This window comes from Mustela nigripes, chromosome 1 (assembly GCF_022355385.1).
Source record: "Mustela nigripes isolate SB6536 chromosome 1, MUSNIG.SB6536, whole genome shotgun sequence".
NCBI classification, from domain to species: domain Eukaryota; kingdom Metazoa; phylum Chordata; class Mammalia; order Carnivora; family Mustelidae; genus Mustela; species Mustela nigripes.
The window spans coordinates 31,871,676-31,898,144 of NC_081557.1; the positions used below are offsets into that span (position 1 = coordinate 31,871,676).

At 35.1% G+C, this 26,469-nt stretch overlaps 1 protein-coding gene across 4 annotated transcripts in view; it reads right to left on the bottom strand.

Moving 5' to 3' along the window:
- The window catches only part of PRMT3 (protein arginine methyltransferase 3), a 129,866-nt gene that overhangs the window by 86,775 nt on the left and 16,622 nt on the right, over window positions 1-26,469 (bottom strand). For all 4 annotated transcript variants that reach the window (XM_059407077.1, XM_059407057.1, XM_059407066.1 and 1 more), the window contains 2 exons: window positions 25,440-25,505; window positions 16,090-16,211 (listed from right to left, as the gene is read on the bottom strand). In XM_059407077.1, the coding sequence (XP_059263060.1) occupies window positions 16,090-16,211; window positions 25,440-25,505 (188 nt within the window). The remainder of the gene's footprint in view (window positions 1-16,089; window positions 16,212-25,439; window positions 25,506-26,469) is intronic.

Consider the following 26,469-nt stretch of genomic DNA (forward strand, 5'->3'; position numbering starts at 1 on the left):
TACCTCCTTGAATTCATTAGTACTCTTTCCCAGAAAATCCTCCTGTTCACAAGCAAACATTGATTTTCCTTCTTTCATTACATACTAGGTTTTTATTTTGTAGTTTCTTATAAATGGAATGATAACAAATGTACGTTTTTGCATGTGGTTTCTTTCAATAAGCATACTATTTAGATTCATGTATACTTTTGTGTATAGTGCATTCCTTATTGTTGCTTAGTATTCCTGTGTGGATAAAACAATTTTGTTTATCCATACATCCATGGATGGAATTTCTGCCTGCCGCTCCCTCTGACTGCACTCTCTCTTTCGCAAATAAATAAAATCTTAAAAAAAAAAAATGTTCATAGGGATAATGGTCTGTAGTTTATTTTCTTGGAATATCTGTTTGACTTTAGTATCATTGTAATAGCCTTTTAAATTATGTTGTGAAGGGTTCTGTCCACCTCTAAGAGTTTAGTATTAATTCTTCATTAAATGCTATAAGAAATTTGCTATTTGAGCTTGCAGTTTAATTTATGGGAAGGATTGTAATTACCAACTCATTTTCTTTTTTCTTCTTCCTCCTTCCTTCCTTCAGATTTTATTTATTTATTTAAGATAGAGAGAGCGAGAGATGAAGCCCAGGCAGGGGGAGAAGGAGAAGGAGGGTCCAGCTGAGCAAAGAGCCTTGATGCAAGGCTTGATCCTAGGACCCTGGGATCATGACCTGAACTGCACGTAGATGGTTAACAGACTGAGCCACCCAAGCACCCACCCACTCATTTAATTTATTAGATCTAGGTATATTCAGATTTTCTAGTTCTTCTAGAATCAATTTTGACTTTCATTTTTCAGAGTATTTTTCCATTTTACCTAAATTGCTATTATTTATTGGCATAAAGGTGTTTGTAATATTCCTTCATTATCCTTTGACTATATGATCTGTAGTGATGTTCCCCTCTTCAATCCTAATACTGATAATTTGTATCTCCTTGAAAATTCCAGTTAGAGGTTTATTAATGCTATCTTCTTTAAATATATTTTGTTATCATTAATTTTCTCTATTGTTTTGTTTGTATTGCATTGACCTCTGATCTTTACTTTCTTTCTTGGTATATTTCACTTTTCTTTCTCTACTATATCTTAAGATGGAACATTAGGATCATGGATTTTAAATACTTCTTCTTTTCTAATATAAGCATTTAAAACTAAATTTCCTCCTGAGTATGGCTTTGGCTGCATCCCACAAATTTTGATACCCTGTACTTTTAATGCAGTTCAAAATATTTTCTATAGTCTTTCTTTTGTTATTTCTTCTTTGAACCATGTGTTATTTAGAAATGTGTTATTTAACTGCCAAATATTTTGGATCTATCAGATATCTTTCTGTTATTGATTTATAATTAAATTTTAGTAAACCAAGAAGCTCAGTCTATAAGATTTAAATTTTTTTCAACTTATTGAGACTTCTTTTTATTGTCTTATATGTAATCTATTTTGATGAATGTTCCATGTGCACTTAAAAAGAATATCTTTCTGGGGTGCCTGGGTGGCTCAGTGGGTTAGGCCTCTGCCTTCAGCTTGGGTCATGATCTCAGGGTCCTGGGGGATCGAGCCCCGCATTGGGCTCTCTGGACAGTGGGGAGCCTGCTTCTTCCTCTCTCTCTCTCTCTGCCTGCTTCTCTGCCTACTTGTGATCTCTCTCTTAAAAAAAAAAAAAAAAGAATATCATTCTGCTATATTTTTTGATAAAGTGTTATGTAAGTGTCAACTAGATCTTCTATACTTCTATTCATTTTCTATCTACTTGTTCTATCAATTATTGACAGAAAAGTACTGATTATCTCCTGACATGATTATAAACTTGTCTATTTCTCCTTTAATTTGTCAGTTTTTGCTTCATGTATTCTGAAGCCTTTGTTAGATGACTACAGGTTTAGTATTATCACATATTCTTGATTATTTAATCTCTTTATCATTATGAAATACCCTCTGAACGCCTAAAGCTTTATGTTTTGCTTATATATTTATATATTCATTTCAGCTTTATAAATTATTTATGTCTTCATACCATTATCTTTCCCCATTCTTTTACTTCTAATCTATGGCATTTTTGTATTTAGACTGGATTTTTTTGAAGCTATAAAACAGATGGGTCTTATGTTTATCCAGTCTGACAATCTCGATCTTTTTATGTACTTATTTATGTATTATTTATTTATTTATCTGCCTTAAAAAAAAAAATTATGTTCAATTAGCCAACATATAGTACATCATTAGTTTCTGATGTAGAGCACTGGGTGTTACACTTAATCTGTCTTTTAATTGAATCTTTAGAACAAGGACTGTAAAATTATGGTCTTCTAGCCTGTGCCCATTTTTGTACGTTCATAGGCTTAGGCGTTGTTAAGAAGGAAGAAGCAAGCAAGAAGGAAGCAGCACAAGTGACACATAAAGTTTAAAATATTTACAATCTGGCCATTTACAAAAAGGTTTGCCAACACTTGCTTTTAGAGCACTACAGAAGGATAGCTAAGACAAAGAATATAGTGAGAAAATCTACAATAGAAAAAAATGAGGTCACAGAAAGAAAAGAAATAAAAGGAACAGGAAAAAAAAAAACCCTTGAAGAAATAAAGGATGAGGGACACCTGGGTGGCTCAATCCATTAAGTGTCTGCCTTCAGCTCAGATCATGATCCCAGGGTCCTGGGATTAAGTCCTGCATCAGGCTCCTTGCTCAGCAGGGAGCCTGCTTCTCCCTCTGCCTACAATTCCCCTTGCTTTTATTCTCACACTCTCTTGCTCTCTCTGGTAAATAAATAAATAAAATCTTAAAAAAAAAAAAAAAAAAAAAAGGATAAGCATTTTCTTGAACTGGCTAAACGCATTAAGCCATAGATGAATCCAAAGAATCTAAGACTAATTTCTTTTAAATCTATAAATTACAACTTCAATAATCAAAAACAAAGACAATAATCTCCAACAAAGACAGGTTATCTCCAATAAAAATAAGTTACTCTGACATGTGGCTTCTTAATAGCAACAACAGAGGCCAGAAAGGTAATAGAATGATAATACCAATGAACTAGAGCAGAGGTGTGCAAATTTTTTATTAAATTCCCAAATAATAAATATTTTAGACTCCCAGGCCATATGGTTTCTGCTTGCAACTACTCAAGTGCTATTGTTGGATAAAAGCAGCAATAGACAATATGTAAACAAAAGGGCATGGCTATATCCTAACTTTATTTACAAAACATGTGGCCAGTCCATGGGTGAAGTTTATGGACTTCCATACTAGAGCATTAGGACACCAATCCAGAACTGCCACACAGATAAAATATCTCCAAGATAGAAGCAGAATATATTTTTGAACAAACCAATACCATTTTGATTTTGTTTGGCTACAGCCATACGTACACAATGAAAAAAATGTTAAAGAATTTGTTCAGAAAGATGGAAAATGATCTGAGATACTGAAATATGAAGGAATAAGAACAGAGGATGGACTTATACAAAGGATCATGAACCACAGATTTTACCCAGAGTCAAGCTTTACAATTTCAGAAATACAGGCAATTTAGAGGTCCTAATTAGGGAGAAGTCTGGGACATTAAGGGCAGCTGCTTTGGTCTTTCCTTCTCTCTGTCAGGCATGTATTCTCTCACCCAGTGTAGACACGATTTCTAAGTAAGGAGCTCCTCTCCATGTTCCAGATTGTTCCCTACTACATGAGTCTCATGACTACTAATATCTTTCAAATTATTAATGAAGCTTAGTACTGGGTAATATCTCTGGGTAATCAGATTTGTGTGAGTCTACTGGAAAGTAAGTTAGCTCAGTGTGGTGCTAGTAGGAGAACTCTCATACAGATCCATGAACACAAAGGTTCGGGGCACTTTTAAACCAGGAAAAGGAAGGAACTAAAAAAATAGAAAGATTAATCCTCAGATGGTTACCTAGACATTTTTGGTATGAAATGGGAATACTCAGACTCATAGAAACTGACCATTGGCCTGGCAGGCATCAGTAGGCAGAAGGGAAGACAGTGAAAAGTTCTATTCTCTGGCTGTTATTCGCATGTCTGAGAAATACTAGTCCTTTCAGGGAGGAGAGAGAGGCAGGAGAAAAAAAACCCTGCAAGAACAATTTTTCCTCTCACTGGAAGGCCTCCTTGTGCTTATATGGCTACTTGGGGAGATGGAAGTATCCATTAGGAAAGTAATGAATTTAAGGCTATGGATTATCCCAAAGGTAGGTGGAGGACAAGGTGAGAGGACTCCTGAGTGCAGAGTGTATTGTGAAAGAAATAGGGCATTTCACAAAGACATACTAGAAAAGCTTAGTGAATCATTACTGGCATGGACAATCAGGAGGATACATCACTTATTTTACATACAACAGAGTCGAAAGGATTACTTGAGTTGATGATGGATTCCTATATTGCGGTGCACAGGTGCTTCTAGGTGGTACAACAACTAAATGCTCAGTAAGAGTTGGGCTACAGTATATCTACCCCATGAGGGTAACTGCTCTATCCCCTTCCCAAAACACAGATAGCCCTCTAAAGCAGAAGGAATGCTGTGAGTGCAAGTAAACTTCGACTGGCTTTACAAGGAACAATATAATCGAATGCTACTGACAGAGATGATGATGTGGAACTCAGTGACTCCTCATTCTTGAGCATTTTATGCAACCTTGTAATCAAGATGTAGTTTCTGATTACATTAATTACCAAGAATAGGACTCCATGATATTGCTGACATACAAAAAAGTGGGGGGGGGGGGCACAACAAAAGAAGAAAATGGAGTAAACAAAAACCAGCTCATTGAGAAGGACAGTTTAGATGGCTTTGGAAAAACAGTGTGAAAAGAGGAATTAGGTAAGTTCACGACTAAGGAGTTAGTAACAAGCTTTGTAGAGGACGGTTCATATCTTAGTAGATTCATTAGGGTCTTTACAGGCTTATTCTTAGCAGAAATTATTGCAGAAAATGTTAGAAGAAGAAGTTAAAACAGCTGACTTGTGATTCATGTATAACCTTTACTGGGGGATATTCAACCTGTGGGTAAATTTTCCATTCAAAGTGACTTAATGTCTTTCAATTATCTGGGAAGTTAGAAATTAACAATACACTTGGGTATTTTAATTTCCACTGTTTAAGTGCTTCATGTTCCTTACAGAAATACAACTGATTATTTTTAAGTTATGTCAGTCACTATACAGTATATCATTAGTTTTTGATGTAAGGAGGGCATTATTGCATGGAGCACTGGGTGTTATGTGCAAACAATGAATCATGGAACACCACATCAAATACAATTAATTTTTGTATATTAATTTCTATTCAGCATCTTGATAATTTTATTATTGGAATAATTTACTTATCATTTATTTCTGAAGGGCATATTTATAAACATACCATTAGTAAATCTGAATAGTTTTCTTTTCTCATTTTCAATTCTCGTAACTTTCTTTGTAATGCCTTGCTGTACTGGGATCTCCTTTACAGAGTTAGACAGAAATAGTGATGGCAGGTATCTCTGTCCTGTTCCTGAACTTAAAGTAAATGCTTTCAATGCCTCATCAAGACATGGGCCTTAGGGCTTATGTTTTTTTGTAGGTACTGTATCTCATGTTAGGACATTCATTTTTAGCTCTAGTTCACTAAGAACTGTAATCCATTGATATACTGCATGGATATGGGATTTTATTAAGCCATTTTTTCTGCATCTAGTGAGATGATCTCAATAGACTGTTCTGGCTGATGTTCTCATACGTAACCAACCTTACATTCCTGGGATAAACTTTACCTTTCAATATATTGCTCAATTAGTTTTCTAATATTTTGATTAAAATTTTTGCATATATGTTCATGAATGAGTAACCTGTAATTTTCTGTTCTACTGCCTTAGTAGAATTTCAGTATAAAGGTTATACTGCCCTCGTATATGGGTGCTTGATTCTTGACAAAGATGAATGACACTGCACAGTGGAGAGGAAAGAATGGTCCCTGTAATAAGTGAGACTGGGACAACTATGTCACTTAAACAGATTACAAAAAAAAAAAAAGAATAAAACTGGATCACTACTTCATCCCATATACAAAAACAATGCCCAAGAGATCACAGGCCTAAATGTAAAAAACACAACTATCAAGTATTTACACCAGAACATAGGAGAATATCTCAATAAGCTCAAAAACAGCCTTAAACAAGAATGCTGCTCTATGAAAATTGAGAATTCAGTACATCAAAAGATACTATGAAGGGAAAACGCACACAAGAACGAGAGAAGATATCTACACTATATAAAACCTAGAAATTACTAAAATTTTAAAAATATAAAGATCTCCTACAAATAAAGGAGAAGCTCCAACTCAACAAAAATCTGAGAAAAGATATCAACAGATATTTCACAGAAAAGAAAACTCAAATGGCCAGTAATCACCTAAAAAGGTGCTCAGCCTAATTAATAACCATAGAAATGCAAATTTAAATTGTAATGAGGTGCTCTAAGACCAACTGGAAAAAAATGGAAAAGATGAGACAATACCAACCAGAACCATTATGTATAAAAAGCCTGTAACAGAATTTTTCATAATAGCTCTAATCTGAAAAACCTAAAAAATGTCCGTCAAGAACAGATCAGAAAACTGTGATATAGTCATCAACTGCAGTCCTTACAATAATAACCATGAATGAACTCCAGTTACACATACCATGAATGAACACTAAAAAAAAAATGCTGAGCAAAAGAACCTAGACCAAAAGAATGCATAACATATCAATTTATTTATTTAAAAATCAAGAGTTCAGTAAACTAAACTATCTTAAATGGAAGGCGATGTCAGTGGTAGAAAGCAAACAAAGTAGTCATTACTATCAAAGTTAAGATGGTAACTCAAATAGGCAAGGGCAGCATCTGACTGAAAAAGGGCAAATGGAGGTGGTTGGGTGGTAATGTTCTATTTCTCGTTATTTATGCACATTTAATACATGTTATATTTCATGCAAAAGTTAAGAAAAAGGGATTGTTTATCATATTTGAGGTTTTTTTCAAATAAGTACTTAATAAAATTCTTTCTGATAAAATTGCCGTGGTTGCTTACTATTTACTGAAATATTTATGTGGTTCTAATAATTACAAACACTTCAAAAGAAACAAAAAATGAGCTTCCTAGAAGAGCAAAATGTTCCCATTGCCTAGAAATATCATCAGAATGCTAATGCTGAAACAAGATGTGTTCTGTAAAAGGCCATCTGCTCAGGCTGTTTATTGTCTGCTACAAGTCATAATTCTACTTGCATCAGTAATTACTTGTTCAAATATAAATATAGCAGGAAAGATTAAGATTTCAGGCAATACACAGAAAAAAAGACAAAGGCCATAAGTCCCAGTAATTCTGTATGAAACAGCTCAACACAGATATCATTCACATAGATAACCTCTTTCTTGAGACTGCTCATCTTAATCATCACCTGATTCCCCATTCATGAAAAAAACTATACATTTTGTTGACTTTTCTCAAGTATCTACTCACTAAACCTTTCTTTGGCATAAAAGCATGCCAAATGAATTTTATCTCTAGAATCACCTGCTCAGAAATTAGCTTTAATCCACAGAAATATGACAATGTAGTAAGAAGAATATTTTAAGTAAGTCTCTTAACTCCAGTGAGTACTCCAGTGAGTATTGAAACCATCTATTTTCTGAGTGAAAATTCTGTTAAGAAATAAGATGGGAAAATATTGGTCATTCTCTCATAAAGGTAGCAATTTTATTTCATGATTCGGAATATCAGCATGATTAATTATCTTATACTGGGCATATAGATTTGAAAGACACAGTCCACCCATTTAAGAACATGGTCTAAGGGAGATAGAACAGTAAGCAGCATAGGGTATCACAGGAGCTTATATAAAAAGCCCTTAAGGGAGGGACATCTGAGTTTAACCAGGAAAAGACAGAGCACCCACAAAGACATGTATGTCTTTGTGTGTAAGGGAGGGTCATATTTGTATGCACACATCTGTGTGTGTGTGTATAAAAGAGAAATGCAAATCCGAAGAACTATAAATAGCTCGATATGATTAGTGCAAGAAGAACACAGTGACAAAGTTGAGAGGTAGAGGTGATACTGAAGAGTCTAGATTTTATTTAAAGACAGTGAATTGCCATTTCAGGATTTTTTAGAACGGGAAGCATAGGATCAAATGCGTAATGTACCTCTGATGTGACATAGATTAAAGACCTGGTCTAGTCCAAAGAAAAACATGGTGTAATAGGGAGTTAAATGCAAGCAGCGTAAAGCATCAGAGAAGTTCCTGCAATGAAGACCTGTAGTCAAGTAGGTGGCATTTAAAGTTTGTGACAAAGTAATTATGGAGTTCATCTAGAAGAATATATGAGTGCTAGGGAAGGGCAGGGAGGGAATATCCTGATACAAAAACATATAAGGTTTACGTAATATTATTTTGCTTTCATTTCACTGTGGCACCCAAGCACAGATCCTTCTCTTTTGTTCCCTAAGCACACGGAAATGTCAATAAAGCAATGTAAAATACAACAATAAATTGATAAATGTGTAAAGATTTTAGGAGGTGATATCAAAGAAGCAAAGATTCTAATAATTTAGTGGAAGAAAAAACAGAATTAAATTCTATTGGTAAACTTGTCAAGAAGGCTCCAGGGCTTGGTGTACACAGCACAGATTATAGTGCAGGTGGAAGCCATTCTTCACAACACAGAGCCCTGCAGTTAAAAGGTATACAAGGTAGAAGTGACAGACACTGAAAAATCAATGACAGAAAGGGGAGGTCTCCCTCTGCTCCTCTCAGAGACAAATTACATTCTACCTACCTCTACTAAAAAATCTAGTCCTCCATTCATAAATCCAACAAAAAAATAAGGATTCCTTTTTTTTTTTTTAAGATTTTATTTATTTATTTGACAGACTGACAGAGAGAGAACACAAGCAGGGGGAGCTGTAGAGGGAGAGGGAGAAGAAGGCTCCCCCCCACCCAAGGAAGCTTGACGTGGAGTTGGATCCCAGGACACTCGGATCATGACCTAAGCTGAAGGCAGACTGAGCCACCCAGGTGCCCCCCAAAACAAGGATTCTTAACCATTTGAGACCAATGGTAGATGTAAGTACATCCCATGAAAAATAAATACACGACCAGGCAGGTCATTCCAAATACAGGCCCCTGCCATGGAGTCAGAGTAAGGCGTGTGTATTCCTTGAATACAATGAACTGCCTCCCTCCCAAATTATCATTTGTGTTTACAGGTGTGTAGCTGTGGAATTACGAACACTGAGAACATTTATTGTTTAAAATTAGCAATAATTCAGCTTCTACTATAATGAAAAAAAAAAATGATGAAAAGAATCATCTAGATTCAGGCACAGAAAATGGGCTTTCAGGTTTGATGTTGATTTACCTTTGAATGTTTGATGTCCCAGGTCTTAAAAATTTATTAATTTATAAATTCATTCATTAAATAAATATTTAAATCGAATACCTACCATGTGCCACACACATCACTTTTCCTGGTGGCAAAAAAAAAAAAAAAAAAAAAAAAGAGAGAGAAAAATCCCTGCCTAAACTTGAGGAACTGAAATTCTGGAAAAACTTGCATTTCTATATATTTCATCTCCTGACCTAAAGCCTTTTTTAAAAAGCCTTAGCAAGCGGCACCTGGGTGGCTCAGTGATTAAGGCCTCTCTGCCTTCCGCTCAGGTCATGATCCTGAGGTCCTGGGGGATCGGGATCCTAGGATCAAGCCCTGCATCGGGCTCTCTGCTCAGCAGGGAGCCTGCATCCCTTCCTCTCTCTCTGCCTGCCTCTCTGCCTACTTGTGATCTGTCAGATAAATAAATAAAAATCTTTAATAAATAAATAAATAAATAGCCTTACCAAAATGCTGATAGTGATCTCTCATACTAGGATCACAGAAAATCTTTATCCTCTCTACGTCTTCCCAACACAAAACACATCCTTTCCCCCTACTTTTTTACTTAAAGGGGATGAGAACTGAGTAGGGAAATCAGTCCCACTGCCCTGGAGAGAATGGCTGACAGCTGCTGGAAGCAAAGGCAAAGTACAAATAACCAAACCGGTTACGTGCAGCTGTCTGAACTTAGGTGAGAAATGTAAGAATTTGAATTCTGGATTCAAGACATGTCAATGATAGATGAGGGATGGATCTGAGAAAACAGTAAGGGTTCTCAGTTAACAGGATTCTCCCCAACAGGAATGTTGGCAAAAAAAAGAAGCAAAGGTCAAGTATGAATCCCAGGTTTTCAATTTTTACCCATGAGAAAAGCACCAATGCAGATCTATTCTCTCAGATCTTATCTCTGGAACCAGGGCAATAATTCCTGACCGGACTCTACAGAACTCCTGAACACTCACATAGTTGGAGGGTAATGATGCTCTTCTATATGCCCCAAGCCATGGACCAGCCTGATAGCATGTTTAAAGCAAACATGAATATTCCTGATGTGTACGTGGGGTCTGACATACATTTACACCATGGTGGTGGGGGGGAGGTCACAGAGTAGGCACCTATATGACCAGCTCTCTTTGAGAACTAGGGACTCTAAGACTCAAGCAAACTTCCTCAAGAAGAGACATCTCACATGTGCCTCTGAGGTTTGCAGCTAGAGAGAAATGTACATTTTGCGTGACTCTTGCAAAGAAAGGATTACTTGGGAGCCTCTACATGACCTCTTTACTGAAGGGTATCTTTTTCTTGCTGTCCCTGAACTATGTCTTTTGCTATGTAATAAATCTTAACTGTGAATACAACTCTATATTGAATGTAAGGAGTTTTCCCAGTGAACCACTGGACTAGAGGGCAGTCATGAGACATTCAAAACAGGATCAATGAGGGGACAGGAAATTAAGAATTTGGTGGGGTGGGAGAAGAAATGAATTTAGTTTTCTTGTACAGTGTCTCGGTCACCTTCATTACCTTCATTAGAATTCTACGGTTTTTGAGCAGCAAATGTTTTTTGCCATTTTAACTTCATTAGCAGTTCAAAATTCTCTGCAACTTTAACACACTTTTCTGTGTTATTTCCATTAAATTAGGAACAAAATTTGAAGGAACATCCTTACTTCAAGAATTTATCCTGGTATATTTTGTGATCTTGTTCCAAACCTGATATAGGGGTCATCACTATCTTTAAAATCATTATGTTAATTCTTCTCAAAGAACTTTACCAAGCATCTGCCATGAATCAGACACTTTGCTAGGTGTTCAGAATAAAATGATTAAGAAAATATAGCTCCTGTCCGAGAATCCAGAGGACACCTAAATAAACATGACAACAGATCAAATATTCTCTAGGCTTTTCTTAATGTTTCATTTCTAACAGTATTCTAGATACAGGCAATATAAAAGATTGCATCTTGAATGTCATGGTGAGACTGAAAGCATTGCACCGTGGCTGTATGATAGATCAACCTTCTCCTGGAAGCTCCTGTGCAACAACATGCAGAACTCTGAATAATGAGCTATTCCATGGCTGAGTCAATGAGAAGCCAAAGGCAGCCTGAGTTACAGCAAAAATTTTACCAGATGCTACCCCTGCTTCCTGAGGGTGAACACAGTATACAATTGTCTGGCAATTCCATAGCTTTGCTGTCCTTAGGTAAGTTTATGTTTCTAAAATGATCATTCACTGTGGAGTTCAAAGTACAACAGCATGAATAAGAAACAATTTTTCATCCTTCCATATTTCACTTGGGAGTTCTATTTGGCCCTGCTAATACAACATCTTTGAAAAACCTATATTCTACTTTATATCATGTCTGCAACCTCAAAACTGCAAGCCTGACCTTCATCTTAAGCCCAAATATACATTTATGTGTAATATACATTATAAGCCCTAATATACATGTCAGTTTACATTAAAGTCATTATTTATTTCATTCTAAACACATTTCTTTAGAAATATTAGATCTTTTTTAAATAAAGGGATACAAATTATTTTATCACATTCTGAATGTAATTCAAGGACTGTATACTAAATATATTTAAAAATAACGAAAAATGCATTTTAAAAGTGTCCCTCTTAGAATTTAAAGTACTTTTTTTTCCCCCCCAAAGACTCCATCTATCTATTTGACAGACAGAGATCACAGATCACAAGCAGGCAGAGAGGCAGGCAGAGAGAGAGAGGGAAGCAGGCTCCCTGCTGAGCAGAGAATCCGATGTGGGCTCAATCCCCTGGGATCATGACTTGAGCCGAAGGCAAAGGCTTCAACTCAATCCACTGAGCCACCCAGGCGCCCCTTTAAGTGCTTTTTTGCAGATATCAGCTTACAGAGTTCTTTTTTTTTTTTTTTTTTAAGATTTTATTTATTTATTTGATGGACAGACATCACAAGTCGGTAGAGAGGCAGGCAGAGAGAGAGAGGAGGAAGCAGGCTCCCTGTAGAGCAGAGAGCCCAATGCAGGGCTCAGCTTACAGAGTTCTATAGAAATTCTACTGTGTACAGATCGCTGATGTAACAGCCTCAGAAGAGCAAAGACTCAGAGCGTGCTAACTGGAAGAATTGTTTTCACTGACTGTGATAATTCTGGAAAGCTCCAATATACAATAATAGACAATTATAAGAGAAGTTGAGAGGGGGCACCTGGGTGGCTCTGTCAGTTGAGCGTCTGACTCTTGGCTTGGCTCAGGTCATGAAATCCAGCCCCATGTCAGCCTCTATGCTCAGCATGCAGTCTGCTTGAAAATCTTTCTCACTATCCCTCTGTCTCTCCCACACACCATGGATGCAGGAGCTCTCTCTCTACAGAAGAAGAAGAAAAAGAATGAGAAAGAGGAGGAGGAAATAATCTTGGCGGGGTGGGGAGAAGTTGGGACTAGATTTCAAGGGAAGAGAGTGAATACAGGATGAAACTGGCCAAAACTTGAAGTTTAATGGTTTAAGAGAGTAGAGACTGAACAATTGGGGGCGGAAAAAAAAAGGCATAAAAGAGAGTCATCATATTTTGAGGGGATAGCTACAATAAATGATACTTTAGAAACATAAACAACAAAATATAAAATATTACTTGTGGCACTGGTGCCAAGCTAAACATACCACTACTACTACTAATTAATAATATTACATTTACTGCTAAAATTTAGTAAGCAGTTACATGTCAGCCATTTTGTAAACCACAATGAATGGATTCAATCCTTATAACAATGTAACCACCATCAACCTCACTTTATAAAGGAAGAAACCGGAGATTAAAGAAGTAATTTGATAATTACTATGTAGCTAATTAATCAGAAAGCCAAAACCAGAAATCAAGTCATGTGTTTCCAGATGCTGAGAGAAATATGATAGACTGCCTCCTCATCTGGGAGAACAAATAGCCAGTAAGCTGTGGGAGTATTAACAGTAAACTGTCTCCTGCATACCTTTTTAGGGAGACATTCACAAATAGAAAAATAGAAGTTCTTTTATCCAACAGTGTAAGTTTCAAATTTTCAAATGGAAGACAAGGGAGAGATGCTTATAGAAACTATGGATGTAACTATCTTTTTCACAAAATAAAACAGGCAAAGGACAAAATCTCTTCAGAAACAGTATAATGTTGGTTTAGCCAAAACAAAATTTATCTAAAGCAAAAAGGGCTGATTTTCAAATTCTATGGGTTCTAAGTAAAGCAAATTATTGCATACAACTAACACAAGCCCTGCAAATAGTTAAATGGAGATACAGCCCAGTAAATCAACTGTGAGGATGAGGGAGTAAGGCTGCCCGGGATCTAATCCTGGCTCCACTACAAATAAGGAGACTTACTCAATCTCTGCCACAATTTCTTCATCTCTATAATAAGGATAATCATATACTGTAATTATATCTACCTCAAATAAGATTCAACAGAGAGTAATAAGGTTAGCAATTTTTATTATTAAAATGAAGTACCTAAAACCGAGTGCTAAGTCATTTCCAATAAATGACCTTATGCAAAATTTCCATACACTGCAGCACTACATTTTATATACAATGAATATGAATATAATCATTGTATATAGATATTTCTAAAAAGTCACTAGGCATTCTATGTGAAGCAAAAATAAAACAATATAAAATAAGAGGGCTGTTACTGCCATCCTTTTCCTTTTCTTCCATAAAGGAATTAAAATGAGGGCACTTTGTAGAAACCAAAAGTGAAAATTAACATGTAAATGTACATGGTCTTTTATAAGATTAGAGCTTCAAGTAGAAATATCTTACCATAATCTTCCTACCAACAATGTATTTTTTTTTTTTTTTTGACAGACAGAGATCACAGGTAGGCAGAGAGGCAGGCAGAGAGAGAGAGGAGGAAGCAGGCTCCCTGCGGAGCAGAGAGCCCAATGTGGGGCTCGATCCCAGGACCCTGGGATCATGACCTGAGCCGAAGGCAGAGGCTTTAACCCACTGAGCCACCCAGACGCCCCACCAACAATATATTTTTGATAATTGTTCTAAAACAATCTCTTCTTGAGAACACTGGTTCTCATATTTGTTTGGATGGCAATGCACAAGCAAGTGAGGGTGTTCTTTATGGAAACCCCAAAATGATAATGATGTCCTTACTGGCATACCAGATTACAGAGTTGCCTATATACATGCAACATATATGCCATTTTCTCCAGTATGAAAAGAATAAGCACAAACCCAGAACTATGAAAAATCTAACCAAGACCAATGTAATTTTTCATTAACATCAATTTGGTACTTGTTAATAATAATAGTAGCTGACTTTTCAGTACCTATTATGGGCCAAGCAACATGCCAAAGAGTTATATGCGTATCTTACTTATAACTTACCTTGCTCATAATCGTGAGGTATTCATTATTATTTTGACAGTGAAACAGCAGGTGACGAAGAGGTTAGATAAAATTTAAGTTCAAATAGCTGGTAAGCAGGAGTGAGGATTCAAACCAATCCTGACTCAAACCTTGCACTCTGAACCACGACACTAAACTCTACATGATACAATAACATCTACAAGTTTAAATATCTTACATAATTACATTCAAATTTAATACTAATAAGGAAGAATTAATATTAATCAATTTTAAGAAAACAGAACATGAAGTATCAATGGGAGGACCATTGAAGAACTGCTGTTGGGGATGTAATGTATGCAGGTAATTATAGTTAATGATATTGTATTTAAACACTTAAAAGTTTATACACTTGAAAGTTCCTAAGAAAGTAGATCTTAAATGTTTTCAACACAAAAAGAAATGGTAGTAACATGATGCAATGGAGGTGTTAGGTAATGTTAACGGTAGCATACACAAAGGTATGGAAGCAATACATTGTATATCTTCAACTTACACAATGTTTTATGTCAATTTTATCTCAATAAAGCAGGGGGAGCCACGGGGGAGAGAATTGCTGAGAAGCTCCTATTAGTTATTTACTCTGAAAATTACTCCTAAGTTCCAAGTATAAGGTGCTTTGTTAAGAACACAGCTGAAGAAATCTAGTTCTCTAAGCCATAGTTCAAATAAAGTCCATCTTACTATGACATAAGCCAATTGTAAAGTCAATCCTTGATCAATTAACCTAACTCCTCAAAGAGAGGAGATATTCTAGAGAATAAAATTAAGTTTTAGGAGATACTCTAAATCACCTCTGCTTTGTTTGTAATCATTTCGGAATTCACTTATTTTAATTTGAAGGAGGCACAAATGTTAGTGTTGCAAAAAAGAAAAAATATAACCCTTAGTCTTTAGTCTGATTGCTATTTGCTGAATATGAAACGAATATTCAGTTTTGTTGAGTCCTCTGACAATATTATCTTTTATGTCAACGATTTCTAATTTTGTTATTATTATAAGTAGCATATTTATACCCATAATTGGAAAGATAAGAAATTGTATAAAAATAATTGTCATCAGTGAGAACTGTGTAATGACTGTTCATACCTCAAACATGCTTAGTTCAATCTAACCTAAAATCTTATTATTCTGGAATGAATTTTTACTAAAAGACACATGTCTTGAGTCTGCTTCAGATAGCTATTAAAGACAAGAGGATTAGTCATCATATTTAAAAATAATCTTAAATCAAGCCTTAAAATACATCTACCTTATGATATCCATTGCCTGGTAAAGTATTTCAGACTGATCAACTCCAAAAACTTTCTTTGCCCCAGCTTTAGCTGCAAACATAGAGAGAATTCCAGTTCCACAACCAACATCCAAAACCACCTGGTATAATAAAAAAACAGATGTTATTGAGAAGGTCTAGTATTTTAAGTTTTATTTATATATATGACATTACTGGGAAGGAACAGACCACAAAATTTAAAATTTTACAAATCAATGATAGTAATAATTTCTATTAAAAAAAAAAAAAAAACCTGGGGACGCCTGGGTGGCTCAGTTGGTTAAGCAGCTGCCTTCGGCTCAGGTCATGATCCCAGCATCCTGGGATCGAGTCCCACATCGGGCTCCTAGCTCAGCGGGGAGCCTGCTTCTCCCTCTGCCTCTGCCTGCCATTCTGTCTGCCTGTGCTCGCTCTCTCCCCCCCCCCTCTCTCTGATAAAAAAATAAAAAAAAAAAAAAAAAAAAAGTTAAAAAAAAAAAAACCCTGAAGATATTACAATATTTTGGGGGGAGGAGGATATTAGCTCTGTGCCTAACATGGGCTTGAACTCATGATCCCAAGATTGAGTCTTGTGCTCTACTGCTTCAGCCAACCAAGCACCCTGGTTGTTTTACATTCTCAACAGCATATCTGGCTATATTCTGCTACAATCAGATGAAACAATGTAAATTAAGAGATGTTTTATATTAAATACGTAATTTGTATAGACTTCATAGGGAAGTATTCTGTTTATAATTCCCCTACTGTATGTATGTATGCTCTAATTTAGGTTTAGTAGTTCTAAATTCTAGCCTAAATAAACTTTCTCAAGTTTGAAAGGCAGGAATTAACTTAAGCAGGATAAGAGCCTGATCCAATACAATTAACAAACGCTTATAAAGGAATCCTAGATGTAGAATATTGTCATATCCCCTCCAGATCCAAAATTAAATACTCAACTCATTTAAATAATACAGGTACATTAAAAATACATTGGCTTCTAGAATTCAGAACTTCAAAATATAAGTTTTAAAAATGATCCTCAGGGCTCCTGGGTGGTTCAGTCAGTTAAGTGTCTGCCTTCGGCTCAGGTCATGATCCCAGGGTCCTGGGACTGAGCCCCAAATCAGGCTCCCTGCCCAGTGGGGAGCCTGCTTCTCCCTCTCCTCCCTGCTTGTGCTTTCTCTCACTATCTCTGTCTATCTCTCTCTCTCAAATAAATAAAATCTTTAATAAGTAAAAAAAATAAAAATAAAAATGATACTCATTATCATTAGTGAAGGTAATAAGAATCAAAGTTTAAGATGATACTGGAGGGGCACTATGGGCGGCTCAGTGGATTAAGCCTCTGCCTTTGGCCCAAGTCATGATCTCAGGGTTCCCGGGATCGAGCCCCACACGGGGCTCTCTGCTCAGTGGGGAGCCTGCTTCCCCGCCTACTCGTGATCTCTGTCAAATAAATAAATAAAATAAATCTTTTTTTAAAAAAATGATGATACTGGAGACAGGTAAAAAGCAATTATTTCTAAATCAAGAATTGCATGTTATTTTCAGGATTGTATAGTGAAACCTGCAAAAACAAAAACAGGGCACCTGGGTGGCTCAGTGGGTTAAGCTTCTGTCTTTGGCTCAGGTCATGATCTCAGGGTCCTGGGATTGAGTCCCACATCGGGCTCTCTGCTTGGCAGGAGCCTGCTTCCTCCTCTCTCTCTCTCTGCCTGCCTCTCTGCCTACTTGTGATCTCTCTCTGTCAAATAAATAAATAAAATCTTTAAAAAAACCTAAAAAACAAAAACAAATTGCTGAGGACACACATAAGGCAAAGTACTCAGAGGTATACTACTCTGTGAAATTACTGAAAACTGTAGGGCCTTAAGTCTTTCATTATTGATGGTCTAAATCCTATGTACTTATCCCAAAATATGAAATGATTTCAGTATTCTGTAAATATTAGTGCAGTTAAGAGCAGGCATTGATCACAGTAATGGGATACGGCCACAAACAAGACCAAGCCCGTCTTAAGGAAGGGGAGATTCTCTTGTGGAGAAGACCAATGAATGAACAAATATAAAATAATGTCAGGTGGTAGTATTACAAAGAAATTCAAGCACCAGAGTAGAGGTTAGAGCAGGGAAGAGGGGACACATCTTTTTTGAAATTTAAATAGGTCTGTGAATATGTTTCCCCACATGTGAGCACAGAACTGAAGGCAATAAAGGAGTATACTATGCAGAGTATCTGGAGAAGTGTCTTCTGGCCACGGAGGATATCAAAGGCAAGGCATGAAGTACCAGGCAAAGCCAGACCAATGGCTAAGCTGGGTGAGAAAAGGTGGAGGTGAGGTCAGAGGTTAAGAAGGCCATATCACACAGAACTTTTGAATTTTATTCTGACTAATGGGAAGTTACTGTAAGAAAAACAGAACAAGAATTAAAATTTTTTTAAACTGTTCAAGAATTATTTTATTCTTCAGCTAGGTAATATAGTCAAATAGTTTAAATATAAAAGCTGTATTTCTTAGTTATCCTTCAAGAGACTTTCTATGCAAATGCACATTTTTTTTCCTTCCCCTTCTGCCCTCGCTCCGTACTGCTTTTTGTATTTAACAATGTAATGTAGAGATCTTTCTGTATCAATTTACAGAACTTCTTTCTCTCATACAGTCATATAGGATTCCGTATTATGGCTGCACCATAATCTACGGACCTAGTTCTCTACTGATGGACATTTAGATAGTTTCTGAAATTTTACTAAGATAATCAAAGGTATAAATAACCTTATAACCAACTGCATTCACACATGAGTAAATCTATCAGAGAGAATATACATATTTGTAATCATGGCAGACATAATCAAATAAATTTTCTTCCTTGGGCCAATCTAACCAGCAATGTTTAAGTGCTGATGTCCTTACAGGTGAGAATAGCCTATGGAACATACAGTCACACTTTTGGCTATTTGCCAATCTTGCAAGTACAAAATAATAATATACTGGTCTAGTTAAAACATGTATTTCCATTATCATGAAATTTAGCATCATTCCTTACATTGTAGAGCCATATGTAGTTCTTTGTTTAGAAACTATTTACTTATATACCCCTCCTCTATTTTTCCAGTTAAGTTTTTTCTTATCAAATTTCTAATCAAAACTTTCTTTGCAAATCTTGTCAAACAACAATTCTTTGTAAGTTAAGGAAATTAAACCTCCATAATAAAACCTGGAATGTTTCTCTCAGCATATATTTTTTTAAGGAACTCTTGTTTTAGTAGCTATGAGAGATTATATTTTTAAAGTTTTTTTTAAAATATATTCATTCTGAGGGAGAAAGAGAGCATGAATAGAAGGAGGGGCAGAGGGAGAGGGAGAAGCAGACTCTATGTTGAGCATGGAGTCTGATGCGGGGCTTGATCCCAGGACCCCCAGATCATGACCTGAGCTGAAGGCAGACAGTTAATTGATGGAGCCACCCAGGTACCCCACATTAGCATATATTTTTGTCTTTTGATTCACTCACAGTGACTTTTGTTATGTAGAAATTCTTTACTTACAGTAAAACTCACCAATCATGTCTTTTATGGCTTCCTTCTGGATTTTCCTAATTAGACTGACCCTCCCCATCTTCCCTATTTCATCCTCATACATTTCCTTCTGGTATATTTATGGTTTCATTAATATACTCTGTTTTTATCATAGTTTATATTAAGAGGTATGGTTTCAACCTTACTTCTGTTCAGATGGCTAACCAACTGTTCCAACATGCTATTAAACAGTCTGTTTCCCTTACTAATTTGATATGTGACTGTTAAGATCTGCTGAATTATCTGTGTCCTTCCAAAATTTATATGTTGAAATCCTAACCAAAAGTGATGGTATTAGAAACAAGGGTCTTTGGGAGGTAGTTAGGTCATAAGGGCAAAGCTCTCACGAATGTAATTAGTACCCTTATAAAAGAGGCCCCAGGACAGATTCCTCTCCGGAGGAAGAAGGCATTTTATGAACCACAAAGCAGGCCTTCACCAGAATTAGCCAGTGCCATGATCTTGGACTTCCCAGCCTCTGTAACTGATAAATTTCTGTTGTTACAAGCCATTAATAAGTTCATGGTATTTTTGTTCCAGCAACCTGAATGGGACCCTGGAGCATTAAGTAAAAACTATGTATATATTTTGGATTTCTATTCTGCTCCATTAGTTTATATAATCATGTGCCAGTAACTATACTGATTACAGAAGCTTTACAGAATGTTTTAGTACTTAGTAAGGCTGGTCCACTCTCTGGGCCACCCTCACTACAAAATTTTTTTCACAGTGTTTCTGGAAAATTTTGTATATTTATTTTTTTCATAAGAACAAGAGAATAAACTTGTCTAGGCTTTAAAAAAAAAACTTAGTATTTTTATGGGGATTGGGCTAAAAATTCTAAGTTAATTTAGAGAAAATGGACAATTTGAGTTTTCCTACTCAGGAAAACAGGCTTTCAGTTTGTTTAAATTAACTATCATGTTCTTCAGATTTAAAAGTTTTTTTCATTTTAGCCCTGCACATTATTTAAGTTTGTTCGTATGTATTTTATCTTCTGTACTGTTTACTGTTATGAATGGAGTACTTCATTCCACTATATTTTGAAAACATAACTTACTAGAACAGACTCCAAAAGAGAGAAAATCTAAACAGCTTGATTTTCACTGAAGCAATAAAGTTATCAAAAGTTTACTATTCTGTGACTCCTACCTTGTGCCCCTCAAAGAAGGACAAGGCCCGGATGCTTTCATCCGGAGAGAATCTGTACCCCGTCTGAGTTGAGTCACCACATTTTAACTTAGCTACTTTAACAAAAAAAAGTTAAGGATTTAAAGATGGAAACTACATGTCATTGCAAACAAAACTGAAACATTTTCTTAAGTTACAAATATAATGTGTTAACCATAACAGCAAGAAAATACTATAATAGGTAGCATATATGCTTACAGTACATTAGTTTGAAATATATGACATAAAATAAAAATGGAAAAATATGTAACACAATTGTTAAGTGCTAAGTTCCTAGAAACTTTCACTGAAATAAAGTATCTGCAAAATTTCAAAATTAAAAATAAAATGTCAGTGTGGAATTTAGAAGTTTGATACTGTAGTATTTGGTAATGGTGACTGGGAATATCAACAGTCACACACTGTTTATGGAAAGACAGGCTGGCAGCACTAATACCATCTAAGGTATAAATAATCTTTTTTGACTCAGGAAGTCTACTGCTAGGAATTTATCTTATTATTGTACTCCTACATATATTAAAAACAAATTTAAGTATTTTATATTTTTAAATGAATTGTTTCTAGTATTAAAAATTAAAACTTATGGACATTCTTACATTGGACATATGAGCCAATGTTAGTAAGGAATCATCTCTAAGGAAAGTTGCTGAATAAAGAAAGCTTAGTATAAGGATATATATTATACACTCCAATTAAAGTATGTGTTTGTAACACTATATACACACACATAATTTATATGCACATGCATACGTGTGTGTGTGTGTCTTAATGCTCATTTTGCAAATGAGGAACACGAGAAAGTTTCAGAGAGAAAGAGAAGGGTACAGGTCAGGATCATAAAGTGGATAATTTGCAAAGCTAACATGCAAACATAGTTCAATCTGCTTCTAAAGCTATATTTTTAAAAATATTTTTAATTATATATTAATTACTTATTACACCTAGCTCAAAATTAGGTAATAAACTAAAAATATAATCAAAGGAAAGTAAAAATGATGACAGAATAAACTAACACTATTTTATAAAATGTTGAAGGAATTTGATTCCTTTTTCTGAAGAAAAAAAAGGAGAAGAAAAAAAGTGAATAAATTTAACTATAGATAATAATCAAAAGCATAGTGAAGGCACTTAACTGTGAATTTCTTCAATGGATTACAAATAGAAATTATGAGTGCATGATAACACGATTAAATGCCACCCAAAGTTAAATTAAATCTGAGAAACCATATGGCCTCCACAGGAGGTTTGTGAATTCAAACAATAATAAGAAAGGAATAGGGGAAAGAAGACAAGAAGGGGGGTTGATGGGCGCCTGGGTGGCTCAGTGGGTTAAGCCGCTGCCTTCGGCTCAGGTCATGATCTCAGGGTCCTGGGATCGAGTCCCGCATCGGGCTCTCTGCTCAGCAGGGAGCCTGCTTCCTCCTCTCTCTGCCTGCCTCTCTGCTTACTTGTAATTTCTCTCAAATAAATAAATAAAATCTTTAAAAAAAAAAAAAAAAAAAAAAAAAAAAAAAAAAAAGAAGGGGGGTTGAGAAAGAGAAGCAAAGAAGAAACGCATTTGTAATTATAAGCACCTTTTTGAAAAATAAATCTCTACTATGCACTACATAATATGATATAGAAGCTAGGGTTGTATAAAGTTTGTCTACATAATACAAATAAAAGCAAACAAAAACAATGTTAATAAAACTTAGGAAAACAAGTTATTTCATACATTTAAACAAGAATTAGATTTAATTTTATGAACATATTCTATCATGGCACACAAAAATCATATGACTAAATATGAAAAATAATGTCAATTAAAATATAACTAATGCATCCCACTCTAATTATTCATTCTATCCTAAAATAATGGTGTTTCAAGTGCAGTGGCATAGGCTTAAGGGCACCAAACTAGGAGTAAAAACCCTCAGGTTTGTTTTTATTTTAGCTGCCTGTTTTAGGGCAGGTCAATTAACCTACTGGTCTCGAATATCTACATGTGCAAAATGAGATAAACACTTGCCCTGCCTAGTTATAGGCATATTGTACAGTGACAATGACACAACATGTTTGAAAGCAATATATAAATTATCAAATGCTACTTAAATATATGATAGTAAATTTTCTAAATCTGTAGCCACAGTATAATAAAGAAAAGTATCCCACATCACTTAAAAATATGAAAGCTCTATATTATTTAATATTGTTAATTACAGAAATTAAACCATGAAAGTGTTCTAAGGAGTTAAAAATTGATAGGTATAATATTTTACATTGCAGTATGCTTTTGAGAAGCCATAAATGCCAAGCAAAACTAATTACACATTGATTAACTTAAATGAAAACATTTTAGAGAAACTGCTATGGAAAAACAGTCCCGAATTATTAATAAGCTGTTTTCTGACTTTGGCAGATTTAACATCTTCAGTAGGAGCAGTAAGTAAAACACAAAATAACTGAAACATTATCTATTTTCCATGGGCATATAATTTGTCTGAAAACGTGTAACAAATATATATAACATTTCTATAATACCATTAAAATAAAAAACGAGATGCAGAAGTGACTGTGTATGTCTATGAATCCACTAAGATGCATTCCATACATGTAGAAATATTCAGAATTACTTAATTTCTCAGTAAATAATCTTCTAATTACAAATATTTATGCCTTTCCAGTAGAGTCTTGGAAATTTACTGGAAAAGATGCTTTTAACTTAACTTTCACTTAACAAATTCTTACAGTATTTATATCAAAAAGTAATATGAAAAGATGGCTCAAAAACAGTGCTTTTGCAATTAAAAAAAAATCATAATATCTCAAACCAGAAGGGGTTAAAATGATTTCATTTTACAGATAAGGCCCAAAGAAATCCACCCACTTCTCTAAAATTATTATTTATTTGGTTCCTGAGAAGGTAGGCAGGACTAATGATGCCCAGACCAGTACATGCTTAATTTCTCTACAACATATTAATGAAAAAAATAAAATAAAAATCTGGGCACAGTCTACCTACAAATATAAAGCAAAATTTTTAATAGTAACACATTTGCTTCATGGGAAACAAATGGTTTTTAGGACATATTAAATAAATTGTTCTAGCACTTGGGTATAAATATAAAAACTATAAAAAAATTCTTAGTCTTGGGACGCCTGGGTGGCTCAGTTGGTTAAGCAGCTGCCTTTGGCTCAGGTCATGATCCCAGCGTCCTGGGATCGAGTCCCGCATCGGGCTCTTTGCTCGACCGGGAGCCTGCTTCTCCCTCTGCCTCTGTCTGCCATTCTGTCTGCCTGTGCTTGCTCTCTCGCCCACTCGCTCTGATAAATAAATAAAATCTTAAAATAAATAAATAAATAAATAAATTTTAAAAAGAAAAAAATTCTTAGTCTCTGCTGTAATAACATGTAAAAAGCACACAAAAAAGCTAAGCACAAAGAACTGATAAAAACCAAGATTTTGAAAATGAAATCACCTATTTGTGTATACAGGGGATCAGTAAATACAAAGAAACACATACTGTCATAAACCTTTCATAAACCTTTCAGAGAACCATATAAATTCCAACTGTCTAACTCAGTTAAGTCACAAGTAAAACACAGCTCTTGGAAAACAGATAAGGAAAATGAAAAGCCAATCTGTATTATTATCCAAACAAAATGCAAATCAGGAAAAGGATTTTTTAAAATATAAAGATTGCTAGCCACTGCTGCAATATCACGTAAAGCTTATAAAATAACCTTTGAGATCTATCTTTTAAAATGAAGGTGAAAGGGGAATTATAAAAACCTGGTGTGTTATCAATATACATGTTCCTGAAGTGCAAAGGGTGGGGGAAAATTCCCAAACAAAGTATATACGCAACAGAAATGATAATATTTTTTACTAAATTAGTGGACTAATTTTCATAAAAAAGAACAAACAGAAAATCTGAAGTTTTAGGTAAACATGCCAACATAGAAAAGGAGGAAAGGAGGAAGTGAAGAAAAAATGAAAACAATTCATAAGGGAGGAAATACAAATAACAAAAATTTCAAACACACACACACACACACACACTAAGTGTGAAATTCCATCTTTGAAAAAACCTGAAATGGTATTAAGACTAAATATAAAACACAAAGTGTCTTATAAAGGAGTAGATGAGGTCTTAAAAGAAAGAACATAAGTTCTACCTTACAATATTTTACCCTACTTATAACTTCTTAAAATTATTAATTTTTAACTAATTAACACATACTAATCACTAAAAGTATGCTTTGGTACAGGGCTTATCTGATAGATTTGAAATTCACAGGAATCACAGTACATCAACAATATGGTTTAAGCAAAATAATCTGGGTAAGTAAAGTTTACCTAAACCATGTCACTGTAATTAATGAATTTCAATTTAAAAAAAAATCTGTAGACTGAATGACAGCACCAATCAGCATTTCTGCTATCAGGATTCTGCACCACAGAGAAGCGTCATAAAAGTCTCCCATGAAATAAAGCCAGAGTACACTAAATCAACTGCTAACACAATGAGACCCAAATGAGGACTTCTATCACCCAAGAGCCTTGCGAAAGGTACAATTCTGTAGCCAATGCTACTCACCTTGTCTTTGAAGATATGTGGATTTTGATATATAAAATCTCGGTAACTTTCTGTTCGTACTTTGTCCTAGAGTGGAGAAAGAAAAACATTCTGTTTATAAGATAGACTGAAAATATAAAATTTCTAGGAAGATATTTGTTATTTTATCACACATTGCTAGTTTGCTTGGAAAGCTAAGCTTAATTTCTTTGTCCTAAAAGAAAACAATAAAAAATAAAAATGCCAACAACACACAAAGAAAATTACTTAAAGTTGGATAAGGTCTAAATTCTTAAAGATGTACACATTTTTGTCTTGATAAGTGTTATCATTTCAAGACTTCAACTGATAATTAAAGCTAACAGAAGCTGAACATGATGTTCCGCTCCATCAAATAGAGCCTGGAGTCTAGAGCCTGACAATGTATAGTAAAGGGAGTCTACTAGGATTAATGTTAAAATGCTATGTTAAAATATGGGAGAAAAAGAGCCAAAACAGATAGATGTTAAAAGTTGTGGTTACATATAAAAAATGAAGCCACACAGAGTGTGCTTTTTCTAAGAAAGTCACTGATCAGCACATATCTGATTTATAATCCTGTTTTGTTTCTAGAAATGTCTGTAGTAGGAAATGATGCTTAAAAGCCTATAATCCCAAAGGTAAATCATTTGAGCCCTGCAGCTCACATTTGAGACTTGTACACATTTGAGACTTCTACTTCAGTCTCACATGACCTGAGACTGACGCAGGCATCGAATGTGAACATTTATTTTAGTTCATGAATAAAGCCGATTCCCTTTTAAATTACTTTAGCTGAGACACATACAGACAGCAAATTAAGCAGTAAGGGCCTCTGCTGCCAAGTAAATAAAATGAGCACAATAAAAATAGAATAGGAATTCCAGCTTTAGGTTTCACACTAGGTAAAAAGAAATGTTACAGCAAATACTATGATATCAAAATTTACGCAATCCATACTCTTCAAAAAACAATTTTAGGCCAAAAAACCCCCCAAACCATATAATGTCTCAAATTAAAAGCCAAGTTGTTC